Genomic DNA, 17,888 nt, shown 5'->3' with positions numbered 1-17,888 from the left:
CTCCCCTTTAGGTGATTACTTAAGGCCTCTTGCACAAGTTTCTGATGTTATTTGCTCCAGATAAGTTTGTACAACACCAACATGCAGGCAACGCCATGTATTCCAGGAAAAAAATCTGTCTACAGCTTAGCTTCTCGTAACTGGATGTTCAGCTAAGATGTATACAGGACCTAGCGGGATCCAGCAATGCCTACCTGCTGGAAGACACACACTCTGTGCAATGAGCATTTAGCTAGCATAATCAAAGAGTTGATATTTGAAAGCAAGTACTAGTCTAAGAAAGGTTGATACAGTCTATCTGTGACCATGTGGTCATCAACCAAAATTAATTCCTGAGGAGTGCAGAGCCCAGTTTACATCAGTTTTTACAGCTGGACCTTACTGGTATTTGTATAATGCATGATGTGTTTAACATTACACTGTCTATTACACAAATGGTATATTATATTTTTTTTATCAGGTAGGATTTGTTTGAAATGAACACATTTATGAAAAGCACAGTAGAGTGGTACTTGAAAATGTCCCAGAACAGACGTTAAGCATAATTAAATCTTCCTAAGGAGTCATGTCTCCTTAGATGTTTGTATAACATGTATGGTTTGTGTGTGACGATGATAATGTGCCGCTGCTCTGAGCTCTATAACAAGCCTTTCTGTTACTGGGGAGTGTTGTACATGGCCATCAAACACTTGAGAGATGCTGCCCATCTCAACAGTTGCCACCACAGTGAGCAGGAATTAGCAAGAATACCTTCACTAGAGGAAATGTGGGCCCAATCAGTTGAAAGAACAAAATTCTCTCTTGGCTTTTTAAAACCATGTGACATTTACAAAACTGTCCATCATCTACAGGCTGAATATCTTATGATATTCTGCTTTAGAGGGACATGTTTAAGCTTGCCTCTGGCATTGTACAACATACTTAATTCAAAATAGCTGATTTTAGCTTTGGATCCATTCCAGCAGCCTCTCAGATTTTGTCTTATCCTCCTTTCCTCTGCTTTTCCTCTTGTTTTCTGCCTTCAGGAGGGTTGAACAATCTCCACGTGAAGTTCACTGCAGTTGAACTGGACCCCTTGTTTCCTCTTATTTCCAGCCTTGCATTTCATGCTTCTCTTATCTAGGAAAACCCTCTTAAACCTAACTTAACTTATATCAATATCACTAATAGCGAGTCATATCCTCAGGTAGCAGAAGAGCTCAGTAAGATGGTGCTACATTGATTAACATCTACACCACCAGGATCTGGTTTTGCATGACAAAGGGTTTCTATTATATTTAAGGCTTAATCTTATCTGTGCACATTCTGAAACAAGATGTTTGTTTATTTCAGTTCCCTGCAACATGCTTTGTAAAGTCTTCTATTGAATCCCAATGCAGTACCAGTAATACTATGATGCAACTAACCTCTTCTGATTTCAGCAACAAGGCAGCCCAACTAATTTCAGCAACACATGTACAAACAGACCACATACTACCTTTGCTCAGTTTGAAGATCAGCCAGCCGTGGCTGCATTGTTTGGTTGATAAGTGTCTGTAAGGCAGCTCCTGAACTCAAAGCAGATAATTAATATACTTACACACCAAAATGCTCAGCTACTAAGTTCAGCAGGGGCAAGACTGGTGATGCTTCCCCACTCCAAGTCCTACACAGTTTTGTTCACTCTGTTGCAGCAGTTCTGTGAAAGAATTATAAAAACTCAGAGGACAATAAAATGCTCAAAGGAGGGAAAGACCACAATAAGAGGAAGTCTTGCAGGATTAGGATTAATTATTTTACAGAACAGAGTAAAATGGGCTTCATCTAAAATATGCTGGGGTCCATGGAGAGTCTCCCACTCAAACCAATGAACTCTAATTTAGCCTCCATGATAGATACAAATGTCTGCTCAAAAGTCACAACCTTAGGACCTCCGTGCTCAGGAACACAAGAATCGCAGGTACAACCTTCATGTGCTCTCCTTGCACACACACTCGTGGACTCTGCTTTACTGCAGGATCATGTGTGAAGTTTCTTCCACCAAACCCCTTCCTCCTCACATTGGGCATGGATGGTGCTCCACAGGCAAGCAGCTGTCCAGAGCTGTACACCCTTTTCGTTGCATGATGATGTTCTGTAGACTGTTTAAAGCTTCAAGGATTTTCCTATGGTGCTCATCACCCAGCTACCCCAGTGCTTTACAAACATTCATTCCCTGGGCCCGACTTTCCCCTTTTCACAGCTGCAGAAGCCAGGTGAGAAGGTTAAATCAAAAAGTAGTTATTAATTTGGGGGATCCATTTGCATAGTCTGAGTCTTCAGAGCACACCATACATGCAGATCGCACTGATAGCAGCTGTAGCTCTGTGCCTGTGCCGGGGCTCAGGAGGAACATCCAGCATCCAGCTCTGAGACACCTCGATGTCTTACCTCTGGTCTCACAGGAACTGGGTGATGAGGGCAGAAATAGCACCTAATTCTGCAGGGTATCAGCTGTAAGTAAGAGACAACTCTGCCCCACCTGGTCTTACTCACTACATTCATTACAACCTATGCAACAACTAGAGCATCCTTCATAATTCAGATGTGATGTGACATGTCACCTTAGTTCTGGCTTTTCCCAGTTTGTAAGAGCTTGATTTTGTGATCTTCAATCATCTCTGAACATTATTTTTGGAATTTAATAGGCCTTAAAATCAAGAGTAGTCAGAGCAAATGAAGCAGAAGACTTTCTGCCTTTTCAACCATGCTAACAGAGGATGCGACAATTTCCTAGGTGGTCCCCCAGGTACTGGCTACCAGTGTAACACTGGACATGGCAGTAGCACGTGCCAGGCCTCCTCTGACCTTGATGGAGGGCGCAGCTCTCTGGGGTGATCTTCAAACACACAACACTTAAGCTCTGGTCCAAGTAAAACTTGGCCACCAAGGCTAGAGGGACTGGTAAAAGCCAATAACCGATCATAAACATTAGGTAAGCTAAGAGGGGTTTCCTGCTTCATGCAAAGGGCATTGCTGGGTGAAGATGGGGTGAAGGAGGAGCTCCTCAGGCTTTCCAGTTGAGGGCTGAATCTGGGCCTGACCTTCAGCCTGTACCTTTGCTTTCATGTTGCAATCATCCAGTCACTTCTCCCTGTTTGTTTGAAAGACTAAAGGCCAAGAGCTAGATAAACTTTGGATTTAACTTTAATTCATGATCAAAGCACTGAAGTGCAGTTCACTACTTCAGCTGCCCTCCTCTTGGCAGGTTGCCACAGTATTAGTTAGGGAGTCTGGGATTTAACTCGGGTTTGCATGCCCTAGATGTGAGCCAGCTCTTGTTTGCCCAGCACTGCCCCTGTCTCCTGTCCTACCACCAGTCCCCACCACCAGTTTCCAAGTGGTGCCTTCTCCTCCTCTGACCTGCTCATTCATGTCTCTCCTCTGGATACCTTGTCTTAGACTCCATTCTCCTTCAGCCCCAGCTCTCAGCTCCACTTTCTCTTCATATGCTTCTTGGACTACTTAACTCTTGCGAATTCATTACTACCCAGTCCCAGCACCTGGTCCCACATTTTCCCCATGCAATGTCCCAGGGACTGAGGGACCCAGCAAGTCCTCCAGTCCATCCACCTTTTTTGCCTCTTTCTACCTCTATCCCTTCCTTGTCCACTTTTTCTTCTTTTCTTTGGAGCAAGCATGCAAAAGAGAAAGTATTTCTGTTCCCAATTCCTCTGTTTTGTGCTACAGAGATCTTTGGAAGAGTTACTGCAAGCACAAGGTATAAAAGATAGGCAAACTCATTGTAGCCACCAAATCCTATAATGAACTTTTATAAACTCAGAGGGGGGACAGACTTGCCTGAATACAGATACTTTATAGGCTATGGTCTGAGGGTCATGTACAATAAAGACTGATTTACAAAAGAGAAATACGACGTCTCAGTATACAAAATAGAGGCATTAAGTCAAATGGCTATGTATTTGCTTGCAAAAAAAAAATACCTAGAGTATCATTCTCTCTCTGAGTCAGAAGAAATAGGAGATTTTTTCAGGCCCCTTTCTGATAGAGGGTTGGAAACAGTAGAAAGGAGCTCTGAAAGGCATGAGTCTTGCCAGTCTTCTTTCAGGGCCCAGAGAATATCACTGTGGGCTGGGATCCTGCAGACTCCCTGATGAACTCTGGCATAGGACTCCTTTGAAAGATCAGGCTTCTTGGATTTGATAGCTCTGACCCTGCTGACCACTGGAGAAGATGGTTTAACCTCTCCAAAGAGATTAAAATGATTTGTGAAAACTTAGGACACCAATCAACAGATCAACTGGAAGAATAGGCCAATCTTAGTTCTGGTGAGCAACCCATAAAATGCCAGCTCACACCAGCAAAATGCGTGTAGTTACAGCAGATTGTCATCAAATAAATCATTGCAGCCCAAAGCTAAACCAGGAGAGGCAAATCACAGACCTAGCGGAGTGTGGATACAGAAGCCAAAGTGACAGAGGGGAAAGGAGTATTTTTCAATTCCATGTTGCAAATACGTAAATAGTAACAACCTTAAAGTCATGTCATAGGTGGGATAAACTGAAAACAGAAAGTAGAAGGGACTTGGCCAATGCCACTCAAGTGGCTATTTGCAGAACCAGGATCAGACAGGACTCTACAACCCTCAGCTCTCATCCTTCCCCCAGGCCTCTCTACACATACTGCTTCAGCTACAAGGAACCATAGGAGAGACCTCACAGCACAAAATATTCAGGAAAACTGCTTTCCTTGGTGAGGAATTGGGTGCCAATGCTGGTGGTGAGCCGCACAGCATGGCTGGTTGCATGGGTGCAACAGAGCTGTGCAAATATACCAGTTCAGTGGTGTGGAGAGATTGTCCCTCATCCCAAAAAGTTCTTAACCCCATGCTGACCCTATGCTAATGATGGCTTCTTCTCACCTACTCCTGAGAAACCTGCCTTCCTCTTAGATTTTGGCCCAAGGGTAAAACTCGAACTAAGTCAGAACAACCTGAGTAAAAATGACAGGGGACAGCAGCTTATCATGCTATGGAGACTCAGATCCAGGGAAAGAGGCTCAGCAGCAGCCTCACTAGAGACCTGGGCACCAAAACTGGAAGAGTGTTGAGGCGGCACAAACTGCCTTTAAGATCTGTCTTATTAGTGTAATATCTCCCTGTCTTTAAAATAAAGCATTTGAAAGTCCTATTCAAGAAATACTAGGTGAACTTCCAGCTTCTCACTAGTAGCTAAAAATAAAGACCAGGATACACTTCATATTTCACTTCTTAATATATCAACTTGAGATAGATATAGAGATAGAGCTATAGATAGAGATATAGATATGGAGATATAGATAGAGATAGACAGATAGTCTAGCTCTGAGTGTATTTTTTGTTGAGTAATTTATCCACAAACCTAGCCTGATTTGCTAATGCATGCCTCAAATGCACTCATCAGATATTCTGAGTGAGTACATTCAGACAGCATCACAAACTCTTTGCTGTTCTTGATCTGTGCTGTGAGTTTGCTTATGTGGATCACATGGAAAATTATTACCAGATCTATAAAAAGAAAATGCAAGTAAAATACAATTAATTTCTGCTGCAAATTTTAACTTGTGGTTGTTGTTGTTGTAATGGCACTAGATATATTAGATTGATTTTTAAGTATTTATGAATAAAAAGGGGGTATTCAGGAATAATGGTTGTACAGTGGAATACTATGTGCTATATAGCAAATTAAACCTTTATTCTGAGTTATATTTGAGTAACTTGTTAATATATATGCTCTGGAGTAAAATATCCATTCTTGGTCATTGATAATAAACTTCCTAACATATCCTGATTGAAAATGTATTCATTACTTCATAGTAAGCCCCATTAAGTAGCCTTCAGCAGTAAACAAGCCCTCTTTCAAGTTCCTGTGTACTCTGATCTATCTCACAAGTCAATTTAATCAGAAAACAGAATGGAAACTTTCGGAAACAAGCCACATTTTATGGAGAAATAGCTTCAACACTCACCTCTAAACAAAGATCTGAAGCTACTGGCATGCAATTCAGGAATGACTTAATCAAATAGGTTTGGTCAGAGTAACCTTCCAACCACCATAAAGTTTACTTTGTTTTGTTTGGCCAACAGTAGAGCACAGATAACAAGTTCAGATTTTTTTGTAATAATCAAAAATTTATTGAGAATTTGTACAGAAAAAAATAACCATGTACAGAGGTAAGCACTGCTCAGGGAAGAGGTTTGGGCATTTTACAGTCAACGGTGTTTCATAGTCAAAACTGAACTGTGTAATGTTAGGTAAGTTCAGTGTCTAAGAGATAAAAGATTTGTTTTCCCTCTTCAGACCAGTCTTTGTGAAATTCTCCCTTTACGAGTCTCCAACCTACAACAGAAAAAAGAAAGCATTTTAATGTTATTCTAAAGAAAGGAGTACATAAGGCTATGATGACATGTTGATAGTGTTCATACATAGTTATGCTAGTTGGAAAATAAAAATGTAGCATTTAAAAGACATGAAGGCAAGGGATTATTTCTGATCACAAGACTATCCATTTATCTATCTGTTAAAAGAAACAGTAATGTGGAAGGCATACTAAAATCAAAGTACAACTATTTCTGTGACAAAATGGTAAACAAAGCCAACTCCTCTAAGATGCAGTGGGCTTAACACTTCAGCTGTCCATGCTCAGTGTTTGAAATGATAACTATGTTCTGTTGTAATTTTAAATATCTCCTCGGCCCTGTGGTCAAACCTGTTTGATGCTGCCTAAGTTGTGCTGCTGTCCATCTATTGACAGTCTGTTGAATGGGATAATTTTCATTGCAGTTTTCTTCATGGAGTACCACCGGTCACGCCAGGTTGCCCAGATAATGCCATTGTCATATCCAGATGGACCAGCATCTTTCGATGTGTACACACCATCTAAAAAATATCAGTTGGAGCAAAACAGTTGCTTTCTAAAATAGTTAATGTGCCCATACTTTTCTGGTAGTAACACCTCCACAGCATCCCTGGGAATGTTAAGAGGCCCTGTTCACTGCCCTTCTCCCCCTAGTTTGCTTCTCTCAGGACTGATTCTCCCACTTTGGGCTGGAGAGCAGCCATAAGTTCCTACTCCTGGTGTTAACAGTTATTGCAAAGAATGGGCTGCACCAGCTTTGGGAAATCCAGATGGTAATAGATACTCAATGAAAGTGACCCATTTTTCTTTGTCACTGAAATGTGGTGTCCTGCGTTATAGGTATTTAGAAGATACTTTACCTATATAATATTTGCCATTGAGGTGGCCAGCATGACATCTATTCATCCACCATCCAGATCCATCTTGCTCAGCACAGTTGCCAGCGAAGTTATCATTGTCGTTATCATAGGTACTGAACCGCATGCCATTATGAGAGGTAAAGGATTTGTCACTTGGATTGTCTCCAAAATCAAAGCCATCAAAGGCATCCCCGGCTTCGCCACCGAGAAAGTAGGCGTAAGTCAGTCGATACTTGTCAGCTTCACTTCCCACTTTGAATACAGCATAGTCAGCAGTACTGTTAACAAAGGAGAATGGTGAATATGAGCATGCTGCATTCCCAATACATGCACAAATGAAAAATACATAGATGTTAGAACTGCAGAAAAGGCATTTATGGCATCCTAGCATTTCAAAAGGACTTGGTTTTGCATGACTCTGCTTCAGTGCAATGACACATCCAACGAACTTTTGTGCTCCAGTATCAGACATGTTTTCTGACTACTAGTCTTCAGTGATGTATGAAAGATCTACATTATATAAACCCACATACATATATCTCCCACGTTCATAATGCTGAGGCTTACTTAGGTAATGAGGAAATTCTTGGTGGGAGGAAGGAGCAGATGTCTCAATAAATACAAAGATAGTAAGCCCTCCTGGAGAATGGAATACATAGAACAGAACAGAACAGAATAGAATAGATAGAATAGAATAGTTCAGTTGGAAGGGACCTACAATGATCATCTAGTCCATAAGATGCAGAAGATGTGAAGAAACTTGAAGAGAAGAAACAGATTCCTTCTGCCAAATAAACTAGGGCTGCCAGCACGTGGCCTTCAGGCACGCATGTGTGCCTGGCAACAAGTCACAGATGGTGACTGCTGTAACAGCTGTAAGTGGAGGAGCCAAAGCAGTGTGCTATGCATGTTAACAGGTCTAAGGGCTCATCTTTTTTTCAGAGCTGTACAAACTGATGAAGCAGTGGGAGCAGTAGGTTTTAAGCTGTCATTTTCAGAAGCATCATGAGCAAATACCCTTTTTTGCCGCTCCAGTCCTCCAGTTCTATTCGTAAGGTGTATGGCAGAGTGGACTGCGTAGTTATTAAATGAATTTTTTCATTGCCCAGCCAGAACTCAGTGGTATCATCTGGAGACAGATGTCCAAATCCTTCCTTGTACTGAACCCAATTTCTCTTGAAGTCCTCACTCCCATCCAGTCTCTGGGGAAAAACAAAACCAAAAACATAGTAAAAAAACATCAATTGAAAAGATATGTATCTTATGTAGGTAAATAAAAACAGTGCTGATGCAATAAGATTGCTCATGATAGTAATACATAGGTGGCATACCCTCTGTAATACTGTCCAGCCGTTGCCATTTGAGTCAATCTCACAGTAGACTAGGAATGACTGCTTGGCTTTTTGAGGCTTGATAAAGTAAAGACCACTTTTTCTGGCACCTTTATTTGCAATGTCTTGACAATCTGAAGTAAAGATATTCAAAGGATCGTTATTAATCTAGCTACAGTTCTAGCCTCACATTTATTTGGTATTGTAACTTCCTTAGTGCAATAAATACAATTCATCTAAATGTCATTGTTGCAAAGCCAGCTACTTTAATACCATTACCATAAAAAATCCTACTGAAGGTCACAGCACTTGTGTAAGATGAGGAAGAATTTAGTCTCATGTAGAGTTAAGCAACTTAAATGTAAAATATTGTCGTTGCATTAATTTCTACATCAACAAAAAAGGCATTTTTGGAGCTAATGGAATAATTAATTTTTTTTCAGGTGACCCAGTAGAAATCTGATAATGAGTTCTCTTATGTTTGTCCTATGTCCATGGAAACTCATGTCCCTCATGTTTAGCATACATTTTGGGATAATCATATTTTGGCCAAAAAGCCCAAAGGAGCAAGTGAGACCTCTGTTCCATCTGAATGCCTTGTTTGCAGAGCACATTTACACTGATCGAAGCACTGGTTTCATAACTTGCAATCTTACATGTCTTTGCCGAAATCTATGGCCCATAAGATTACAAATAACTCATCGCTATGATATCGACTGGCGATATTTGTAACTGAATTAAACCTCCACCATACAAGAAGCATTTTGCGCACCTCTTCCTTGTGTCTCCTGTATTTCAGCCATGTCTCTGCACGGCTCCTGACAGTGTGACTCAAGCTGAGCAATCTTCTGTTTCAGCTGTGTAATCTTGTTGTTGTTCAATATATGTATATCTGTCAACTGTCTGGACAGAGAGACATAAAAATGGCTTGTTGTTTCAGCTGTTTCTGAATATGTAATACACATTTCCCTGCACACATGCCTCACCTATGTAGCATACTGCTACATACAACCCTGCAAAAGGCAATGCCTCTACTAGCACCGATATTTAAAGTTGAGGAAACTAGCCAAAATAGGAAAGCACATGCTTAACCTTATGCAAAACTCGACTCTAATCAGCAAAACTCAAACCAATAATTAATGTATGAATATAACTCTATGGAAAGTTTTTCTTTGTTCTCCTGAAGTAAATGATAAATTATTCCACTTTAATTATGTATGCATTTGTAAAACACAAATGCTGTAAACAAACTGCTGCAAGTGTCAGAATGCCTAAATCATCTTTGATATAATGTTATAGAAGTGGAGATTTTTCTATATTCAGGTCAAAAACCATATCCTTAAGATTTAGAAAATTTAAAGATGTTTTCAATTTTATTTTCAATGTCAATTTACAAAAGGCTACCACTGAGTTTACAGTTGCTTATGATTTATATCAATGTAACTGAGCTGATTTTCATGGATATATGCAGCAAAATTAGCCAGAGTGAATGATTGTACAAATATTCCACACACTTTGCATTACAGCACAAACTCATATCAATAAAATCTCCAAAGGTCATGAAAAAAAAGTTAGAAGTAGCTGGCACAGCAAAAGAAACATAAATAAAAATATTGCCAGGCTTCCCGACATTCTTATCTTGCACTTCCTGCATGATTAACAGCTGATGCAGATGAGCAGAGCATGCAATATCAGATCCTCATAATCCTTTTGTGTCTTGCTAGGCTAGGCAGCTACTAATGATGGTGTGGGCACAATGGTCCACATGAGCACAAAAAAACCTTTCTGAGGGAGGCTTAGCTGCACTTCATAAAAGAACAGAAAGAAAACGATTTGGATTGCCAAGTGATATAAAAGGTGGAAGATACCTACTGTATAGTATTTTCATGAGACACAATAGTGTTTTCATATTTTATAATTTCTTCAATTATTTTCTTGGACTTTTGAGTAAAACCATCAATGGAATCTGTAAAATAGACAAAGGTATAAAATCATTCCAATTAGGGCAAATTAAAAACCAAGAAAACTACATAAACTATATTTTTCAGTTGAGTAAGTTATTTTTATATTCTCACTTGGTAGTGTCTGCTTTTCTGGAGGATAGAGGCTTTGGATGTGTTGAATCAAATGTTCTGCTGTTACTGTGGAGTTAGTAATTTGCCGCAAAATTCTCTCCATTTCCTGCAGTTCATTATCCATAGTGAGATGATATTTACTAAAGAAATCTGCAATGCCACAGGTTGTTGGGCAGTAGCTACCCTAAAGAGGAAAGAATAATAATTGGCAATGTTTCAGGAGGAAAAAAAGCAGAGCAGAATATATGGGCAGGGGAGCTTCCAGGCACCGCTTAGACAAACGATTGTGGATAAAAAAGGGCAGGCATTGGCCACTTTTTCCGCTGTATTTGAATGCACAGAGGCAGTTTACTTTCACACTGTGTGCACACATAGCAAGAAAACCGTGCGTGCTATTACTTGTGGCATCTTCTGGATATATGCTTTCATCAACAGTGCAGCCTCCTGTGCATTTTTACGGAGCGTATACTGCAATTTATAAATAACAGGTTTAAGCACAGCCCATTTAATAAGTATTGAAAACAACAATGAGGATCAAGTGATAATGGTAGTTAATAATCAGCATAGGAAAGCTTTAATTAGTCTCTTAAGATAAAATAAAATTGTTCAGGTACTTACAAATCGTTCATCTAATATGCAGCAGTTTTCTCTGGTAGCAATGTACTGAAGAGAAAAAAGAAGACCATTTTCAGTGAATTTTCTCCGACAGCACTATCCGCGCTGATGTGTTTACTAACACTGTCTCTTCACTTACCGCCATGCTGGTAGAAAAGAGCAGGGAGAGGAGAGGCCCCAGGGCAGCCCAGCTGCCTAACCTCAGCACCATCCTGTCTGTCCGACTAGGCGCTGCTGACTGCAGCCAAAAACGTTCAGCCCAGCACAGGGCGGCAGGAGTTTAAGGGAGCAGGCTGAAGCTGGGGGCGGGCACCGGGAGGTGGCAGGAAGAGGTGGGGTAGGGGTTTGAGGTGGATTCCCAGAATTTGCACACATCTCTTACTCCACCCATTTGCAGAACCTACTTCCCACTTAGCCGCTTAATCTCTGCTCCAGCCAGGAGGTCTCGGGGGAGGCAGAAAGGTGAGACGAGTCCTGGAGATGCTACTTCTAGTAACATGAGTGTAAGGAAACTCACACATGGCTTCGGGATGGGGCTGGCAGAAGTTCCTCTCTAACGGCAACAGGAAAAGCCACAGTAGCTACCTGAATTATATGTAACAACTATCAATAGCCTAACAATAAATACTATTTTGCAGTTATGTAGCACTTTGCCATCACAGATCTCAATGTGCTTTGCAAAAAGAATCAACATCATTTTCCCTATTCTGCGGATGACAATACCGAGGAAGAGAAAGGTATGAAGTCATGTTGGGCAGTGGCATACCTGGAAAAGAAGCCTGTGGTATTTATCACAGGCAAGGAAAGCACGAAGCTTCCCTATCCTTCAACTCAAGAAGTCCATTTGAACAACTTTGGTCAAAGCTTCCCTTTTGGGGAACTAATGTTCTCAGTATCTGCCTTACCCAATACACCTACAAGACTGGTGACAGGCTCCCTCTTCTGCTATGGGCTTTATCCCAGACAAATTATTTTATGGATGTTCTGCTTGCTATCTGTATCGGTAGCCTTAATAGCTTTCGACTCATGCCCTGCACCTGATCTTTAGGCTGTGGTTTCTCCAGACACAGCCTGCTTTTGTGTCTGTACAGTATCATGTGTGATGAGACAATGTTGAATGAGGCTTTTGACTTCAATACATGTTTGACCAAATGATGGAAAGAACGGTGGGACTGGGGCTCATGGCTAGATCTGTCATTACCAGTTGTCTTTGTGATTTCAGGCAAATGACTTCACCTCTGTACTGCAGGATCAATGTTTCAATTTTGCTTAATAGGTATTTAAAATCCACAGACAAAAATACTCTATGGAAGCTAGATGTTATACTATCACAAAATTAGACATGATTTGGTCCTGAAATGTGTAGAGTTCCTGACCTATATATCCTCTTTTCATCTGGTTACATCTAGTCAAAGAGAAGGTTCCCATCATGTTTGAGGATCCAGACACATACTGCCAGAAGGAAACCTCAGCATTTTTGATGCTAAAAATCAAATTTATGGGACACTTATGTGAAGCTGTAGCACTGTTTATGGGAGAGCCAGCTTTCCAGTAACTGTACTGATGACCAGTGACTTAGTCGCCAGGCTGCCAAAAGTTCTTTACAAAGGATGACCAATGCTAGAAGTTTGCCCTTCCAATCTGGCATTAATTACCTTCAAGAGTCATGTGCTGAACGTGCTTCTGTTGTCCTTACCGATACAACTAGGACATGCATCCACCTTTTACATGGTTAGGTCTTTCCTAAAGAGTGAAAATAAAGTAGATAAAACTTGGTAAAAGTCCACCTGCTCTTGTGTGTTCTATTGTTGCTTCATTAGTCCTGCTCACATGAACTCAGAAAACTACCAGTGAATCTCCTTGCCACTGCTGCCCACACATTGCTTGAGCTTGCTTTGCTGCTTCATTGGCTGCAGATTATTTGTTGGCATGAGGTCTAAAGGATCCTGGAGGTACAATTTCAGTGGCTGTGCACCACCAGGATTCCCTTAGATATGATTATATAGCATGAGTAGGTTGCTGGTATGAACTTCGTAAAATAACTGGCCCAGCTTCAACCACAGATGTACACTCAAGAGTGCAGATGAGCACATGATGTTCATGACAGGATAGGTGAACCACATTACACAATCCAGGTATCCCTCATCCTTTAACAAAGTAAAGAACATACCCTTCCCTTTTATCACTAATAGTAGTACGTATATGTTTGAAACTCTTGCAGAGTTAACAGAGATAACACAAAATTATCACTGTATAGATTTACATTCATGAAGGAATCAATATTAAACATTGCATTGATGATTACCAAATATCTGTACACTGCATTTATAAGTGTTGCCTAGTTGCATTTCTGGTTACAACCTCTTCAACTTCTTAGCAGAAGACATAAATATTTAAAACTTGAAATTTTTTCATTTGCTTTACTGATTACATGGTCATAATTTAGCCTTGAATAATTAATCCTCTCATGCCTTCGCTTCCTTCTCTTTTCTCCTACGGTTTCACCTTAGAAATAACTTACTCCTGCTTTTCATTACGTTGAAAACAACATATATTCTTAGTGGAATGGCTATGTAGTATTTTTCCTCCCTTACATACCATTTTGTCTTGGTTGGTCCTGGCTGCAAAACAGCTGACCCATTTACCAAACAAATGTGCTAGAGACCTAGTTGTACCCTGAGATGCGTCCAACATAATTTGACTGTGTTGATTTTCTGGCCATTTTTTTCTTTCCAGTAAGTCTATTTGCTGATTTGGCAACAAATGAGGAACAATTCATGTAGCACAGGCAGAAGGAAGAGTTCTCAAAGTCAGTTTACTTTTTTCTTGCAGTTTATTTTTGAGTAGATTGTAATGGTGAATCATTATTTGTTTAAAAGACCTTTCTGTAACTCAATTTTGGTTAGTATTTTTGTCAAACAGCCACTGGGAGGCTATCCAACACCTTCCTATTATTCATAGTAAATCTTCCCTCAGAAATACAAATCAGAAGAAATATGCTTGTGTTTGTAAATTAGTTCCGGAAAATCAGAGTATTCTTACAGCTGTCTTGGAAAAACAACTGTTTTTTAAACTCATGACTCATACTTACATGCCTTAAGAATCTAACTTGAAAAATCAGTCTATACCATTTTAGAAATGCTACAGTGATCCATTTAAACATTTCCAATGGGGTTTTGTTATTGTTTTAACTGAAAGTGTTCAGTGGACTTGACTTGAACTTACCTTCTTTTTTTTTTTTTTCAGATACTCCAGAAGTTGATTTTCTTATGTAAAAATAAATACGAAAAATAAATGTTGAAAAAAAACCAAAAGTAAATCCTGAAAAAAATTGCCTACTTCGCTTTGCTATCCATCATCAATATGCATTACCCCGCTTGTACTACTAGTAAGCTATACAAATTAGTGGGCAAAATCCCCTTCGGTAGGTCAATCGATGAGTGAGTGATAATTAGGATGATAAAGAGACCACTAAAAAGCTGTCTAGTATTGAAGTTCTGCTGCTAGTGTGCTATAAAACCAACTGCTTTACAAACAGAAGCAAAAAAGTGAAAATGAAAAAAAAAAAAGTTTTGTAACTCATCTTTCTCTTTCTCTTTCAATATTCAAAACTTGGGCAAAAGGTAAATGGCAACATTTTTGCCAATCTGATAGTCCACACTGTGTAACAGACTTCTTCCTTGCCCTTCCTGAAGTGAAATGCCTGGAGGAGTTGTGAGTCAGGAAAAATCAGCTTTCAATTGCTCTGCATGGGAGATACTTTTGTTTCTTTTCACTTATGAAACCAGTACAGATATTCGCTAAGCTTTAGTTCAAATACAGGCTGTAAATGGCTCTGTTTCTGAGGAAAAGTATGAAATTTATGTATTTCATGTCAGCTATGGCTTTCCTTTTTGGAAAGAATTCATGGGATATTTTGCTGTATGCACACTGTGAATACAGAAAATTCACTCACTTTAGAATGTATTCTTAAATAATGATGGGATATTATATTGTTTTAAATCTAAGCAGGGAAACTACACTGATGCATGATTGCTAAAAATAATTTGGTTTGTGACTCGTGTTCTGGCGGTCATTCTTTCCAGTACTTTTTCTACAGCATATAGCAATGTAAAAGACCCTTTGATTTCTGCAAAGAATAACCAAGGGAGTTTTTAGTAGCTAATGCATCATTGCTTTAACACATAGTTCTTATTTTGATTTCAAATATAATTAGAAACGAATTTTCAAAAGTATTTAACAATCAAAAAAGGCCAAAAATCAAGACACCTCATCTTTACCAGTACTTCTGAAAATACCTCATGTCCATAAGCCAGATGTTTGACAGTTTGAATGAGCTATTGTTATTTTTAAAACATCCTATAGTCTTTCTTTTTAATGCTTACTTACTTTCCTACATTTCAGATTTTATTTAAACTTCATTCAAATGTTAAGGAATTAAGAGAGAACATAGCTCCTAAAACACAACAGAAATGTGTTATAAAGGAACAAAATCAATATAGTTCAAAAGATTACATATATTATTGCATTGTTGTAACTGAGATTTTTCTGAGTCCCAGAACATAGGATGTTATACTTTAATATGCTAAAAATCTACTAAAATACTACAAAACCCCGAACCATGAGTTGGGATCAGTTAAACATCATAATTGAGCTTTGAGTTGTTTGTGCCTTATATAGGGGTATTAGATGCAACATGGCAAATTCTCTCCCTTTACTGATTTACAGAGATAATTTTCAACTGTTGATTCACTTAGAAAAGGTTGGTTTTCAGACTATCTGCAAAAGAGAGATTGCAATGTATGCTTTACCTTGAGGGCAAGAGCAGTGAACTCCATTTGTTAAACAAAGAGATGCACTAATTTGTGGGAAAGAGATAAGTAATAAATTCAAATATTTGCTGAATATTTTGTAATTAGCTAAGAGGACAGAGCCTCAATAAACTAAACAGAGCCTCTGCAATAAACTAAAATATTTGTCAGTATCTCCTGATACTATTGGTTTGGACAGGAACTTATTTACAGTGACATTAAAGGAAACAGTAAAAATGTAATATATTTCACAATAAAGCCCTGGTCTGTGAAATACTTTGCTTGTACTTTTTTAAGCAACCAGAGGAAGCCTGACTGTCAGAAAAATCCTAGAAAAATGATGGAAAGTGTATTTGCTTTGGAAAAATGTACTCTGCACTGTCCTCCCTGACTTCCAGGATTAGCTCTGAATGCTATTAATTGAGGATGATGGTAGTAGAAGAATGAATTTCACATTTCCTTTACACATCATCTGTGCTCCATACTGGTGCACAAATCTGTTTACAGGGAGGGAACCACAGATCTACATTTGAAACATTAATGTTATGAGCATAATAAAAGTAAATCTAAGTATTTAAGGTCACTGAAGAAAACTGAATCTGACTGACCTACATTTGAACCATGAGCAGGAAAAAAATTATATTCTTTAATTTATTTTTTTACTCTGTAACTTTTTCTTTCTCCAGTATAAAAATTAAACCCAGAAGATTTTTTTCCCTTTCCTTGTCACAATTTATGAGATGAATTCCAAATCTGGCTTACTCTTAAAAGTTGTACATTAAGCAATGGACCCAGTGGATGTGGATTTCTACCATGTGACAAGAGTTATGCCATCTATTATTGTTGACATGTATCCCCTATATAGGCCACAAATACAGTCAAGTTCTTTACTCGCACCTCCATATATGAATTTCACATAGGCTTGTTACTGACTGTAGCTTCTTCTGGGCTTCGTGGACAACCACACAGTGCCATCTGATGTCCTCAAAGAGCAGTAAACTGTTTCTAAAATCTGTTAAATCACACAAAGGCCAAAATCTCAAAATTACAACTGGACTGTCACAGAACATTGCTTCCCAAGCCTACCTGGAAAAGAGCCTCTAAATAACGTGCCTGTGTTTTCATCAAAACAATCCTAACCCCGCATATGAAACGATAGGCTCTGAAGTAATCATTCCTGCAGCACTGTCTTAGTATCTTACACATGTTGGATATTAATTCTCTCACACACATGTAAACATCCATACGCAAATTTGCTCAAATGCTATTCATGTTCCTTAAGGGCTTTAAAATTGTTTCCGACAAAGCAAGATCCAGCCCATCGCAGAACCATGAGCAGCTGCTGTCAAAATCCATGCTACAAAGATATTTGAAATAAGTTAAAAGAAAAAAGCACCTTCTGGATTCCAAGACTGTTCTACTAACGTACACACGTGTGTGTGAATATTTGTATATTAATGTGGATAAAATGCATTTGTTCATCCGGGGTAAAATGCACCCGTTTGCCTCTCTGCATAGTGCAGGCAGCACAGGGGATGCTGGCAGGAGTAGGTAACAATTTTGGGGGCCAGGGATGGTTTTGCATGCGAGGCGGGTGCGGATGGTGGTGAAACACAGCCATCTACCGGCCCCTGGTTGGCTTTGTTCAAGCAGCCTTGTCTTCTCATGTCCAGAAATACAGTTCTGCAGCATGAAATCTTGGCCCAACCCATTTCAGCAGGAGTTTTACTTACATTCATGGGTTATAAAAGATCATGTTTGTTAGCGATTGGCATTTGTGTTGCATACCTTTAAGCACAGAAGTGAGTGAGGACTGCAGCA

General features: G+C 39.5%; 1 protein-coding gene across 1 annotated transcript; it reads right to left on the bottom strand.

Annotated features, from left to right (window-relative positions):
• Positions 1-6,135: 6,135 nt before the first annotated feature.
• On the bottom strand, positions 6,136-11,551 carry FGG (fibrinogen gamma chain). Its single transcript, XM_075033236.1, has 10 exons — positions 11,396-11,551; positions 11,260-11,304; positions 10,642-10,825; positions 10,439-10,532; positions 9,339-9,469; positions 8,567-8,700; positions 8,253-8,437; positions 7,236-7,513; positions 6,727-6,896; positions 6,136-6,356 (listed from the first exon to the last, which is right to left on the bottom strand). The coding sequence occupies exons 1-10, from the start codon at positions 11,465-11,467 to the stop codon at positions 6,342-6,344; spliced, it is 1,308 nt and encodes a 435-aa protein (XP_074889337.1). The 5' UTR covers positions 11,468-11,551; the 3' UTR covers positions 6,136-6,341.
• Positions 11,552-17,888: the final 6,337 nt, after the last annotated feature.

Source organism: Buteo buteo, chromosome 1 (genome assembly GCF_964188355.1).
Source record: "Buteo buteo chromosome 1, bButBut1.hap1.1, whole genome shotgun sequence".
Classification (NCBI taxonomy): Eukaryota; Metazoa; Chordata; class Aves; order Accipitriformes; family Accipitridae; genus Buteo; species Buteo buteo.
Note: the sequence above shows the minus strand (reverse complement) of the source record. Positions and strands in the feature narration are given on the sequence as shown.

Bases quoted from the DNA above. Each gene is read 5' to 3' on its own strand.
- FGG (XM_075033236.1), bottom strand. From the start codon at position 11,467: ATGGTGCTGAGGTTAGGCAGCTGGGCTGCCCTGGGGCCTCTCCTCTCC. The intron at 9,470-10,438 runs GTAGGTATCTTC...CTCTCTGTCCAG, and splicing joins TCTCATGAAAATACTATACA to ACAGTTGACAGATATACATA. The intron at 7,514-8,252 runs GTATTTGCTCAT...CTTTGTTAACAG, and splicing joins GACTGGAGCGGCAAAAAAGG to TACTGCTGACTATGCTGTAT.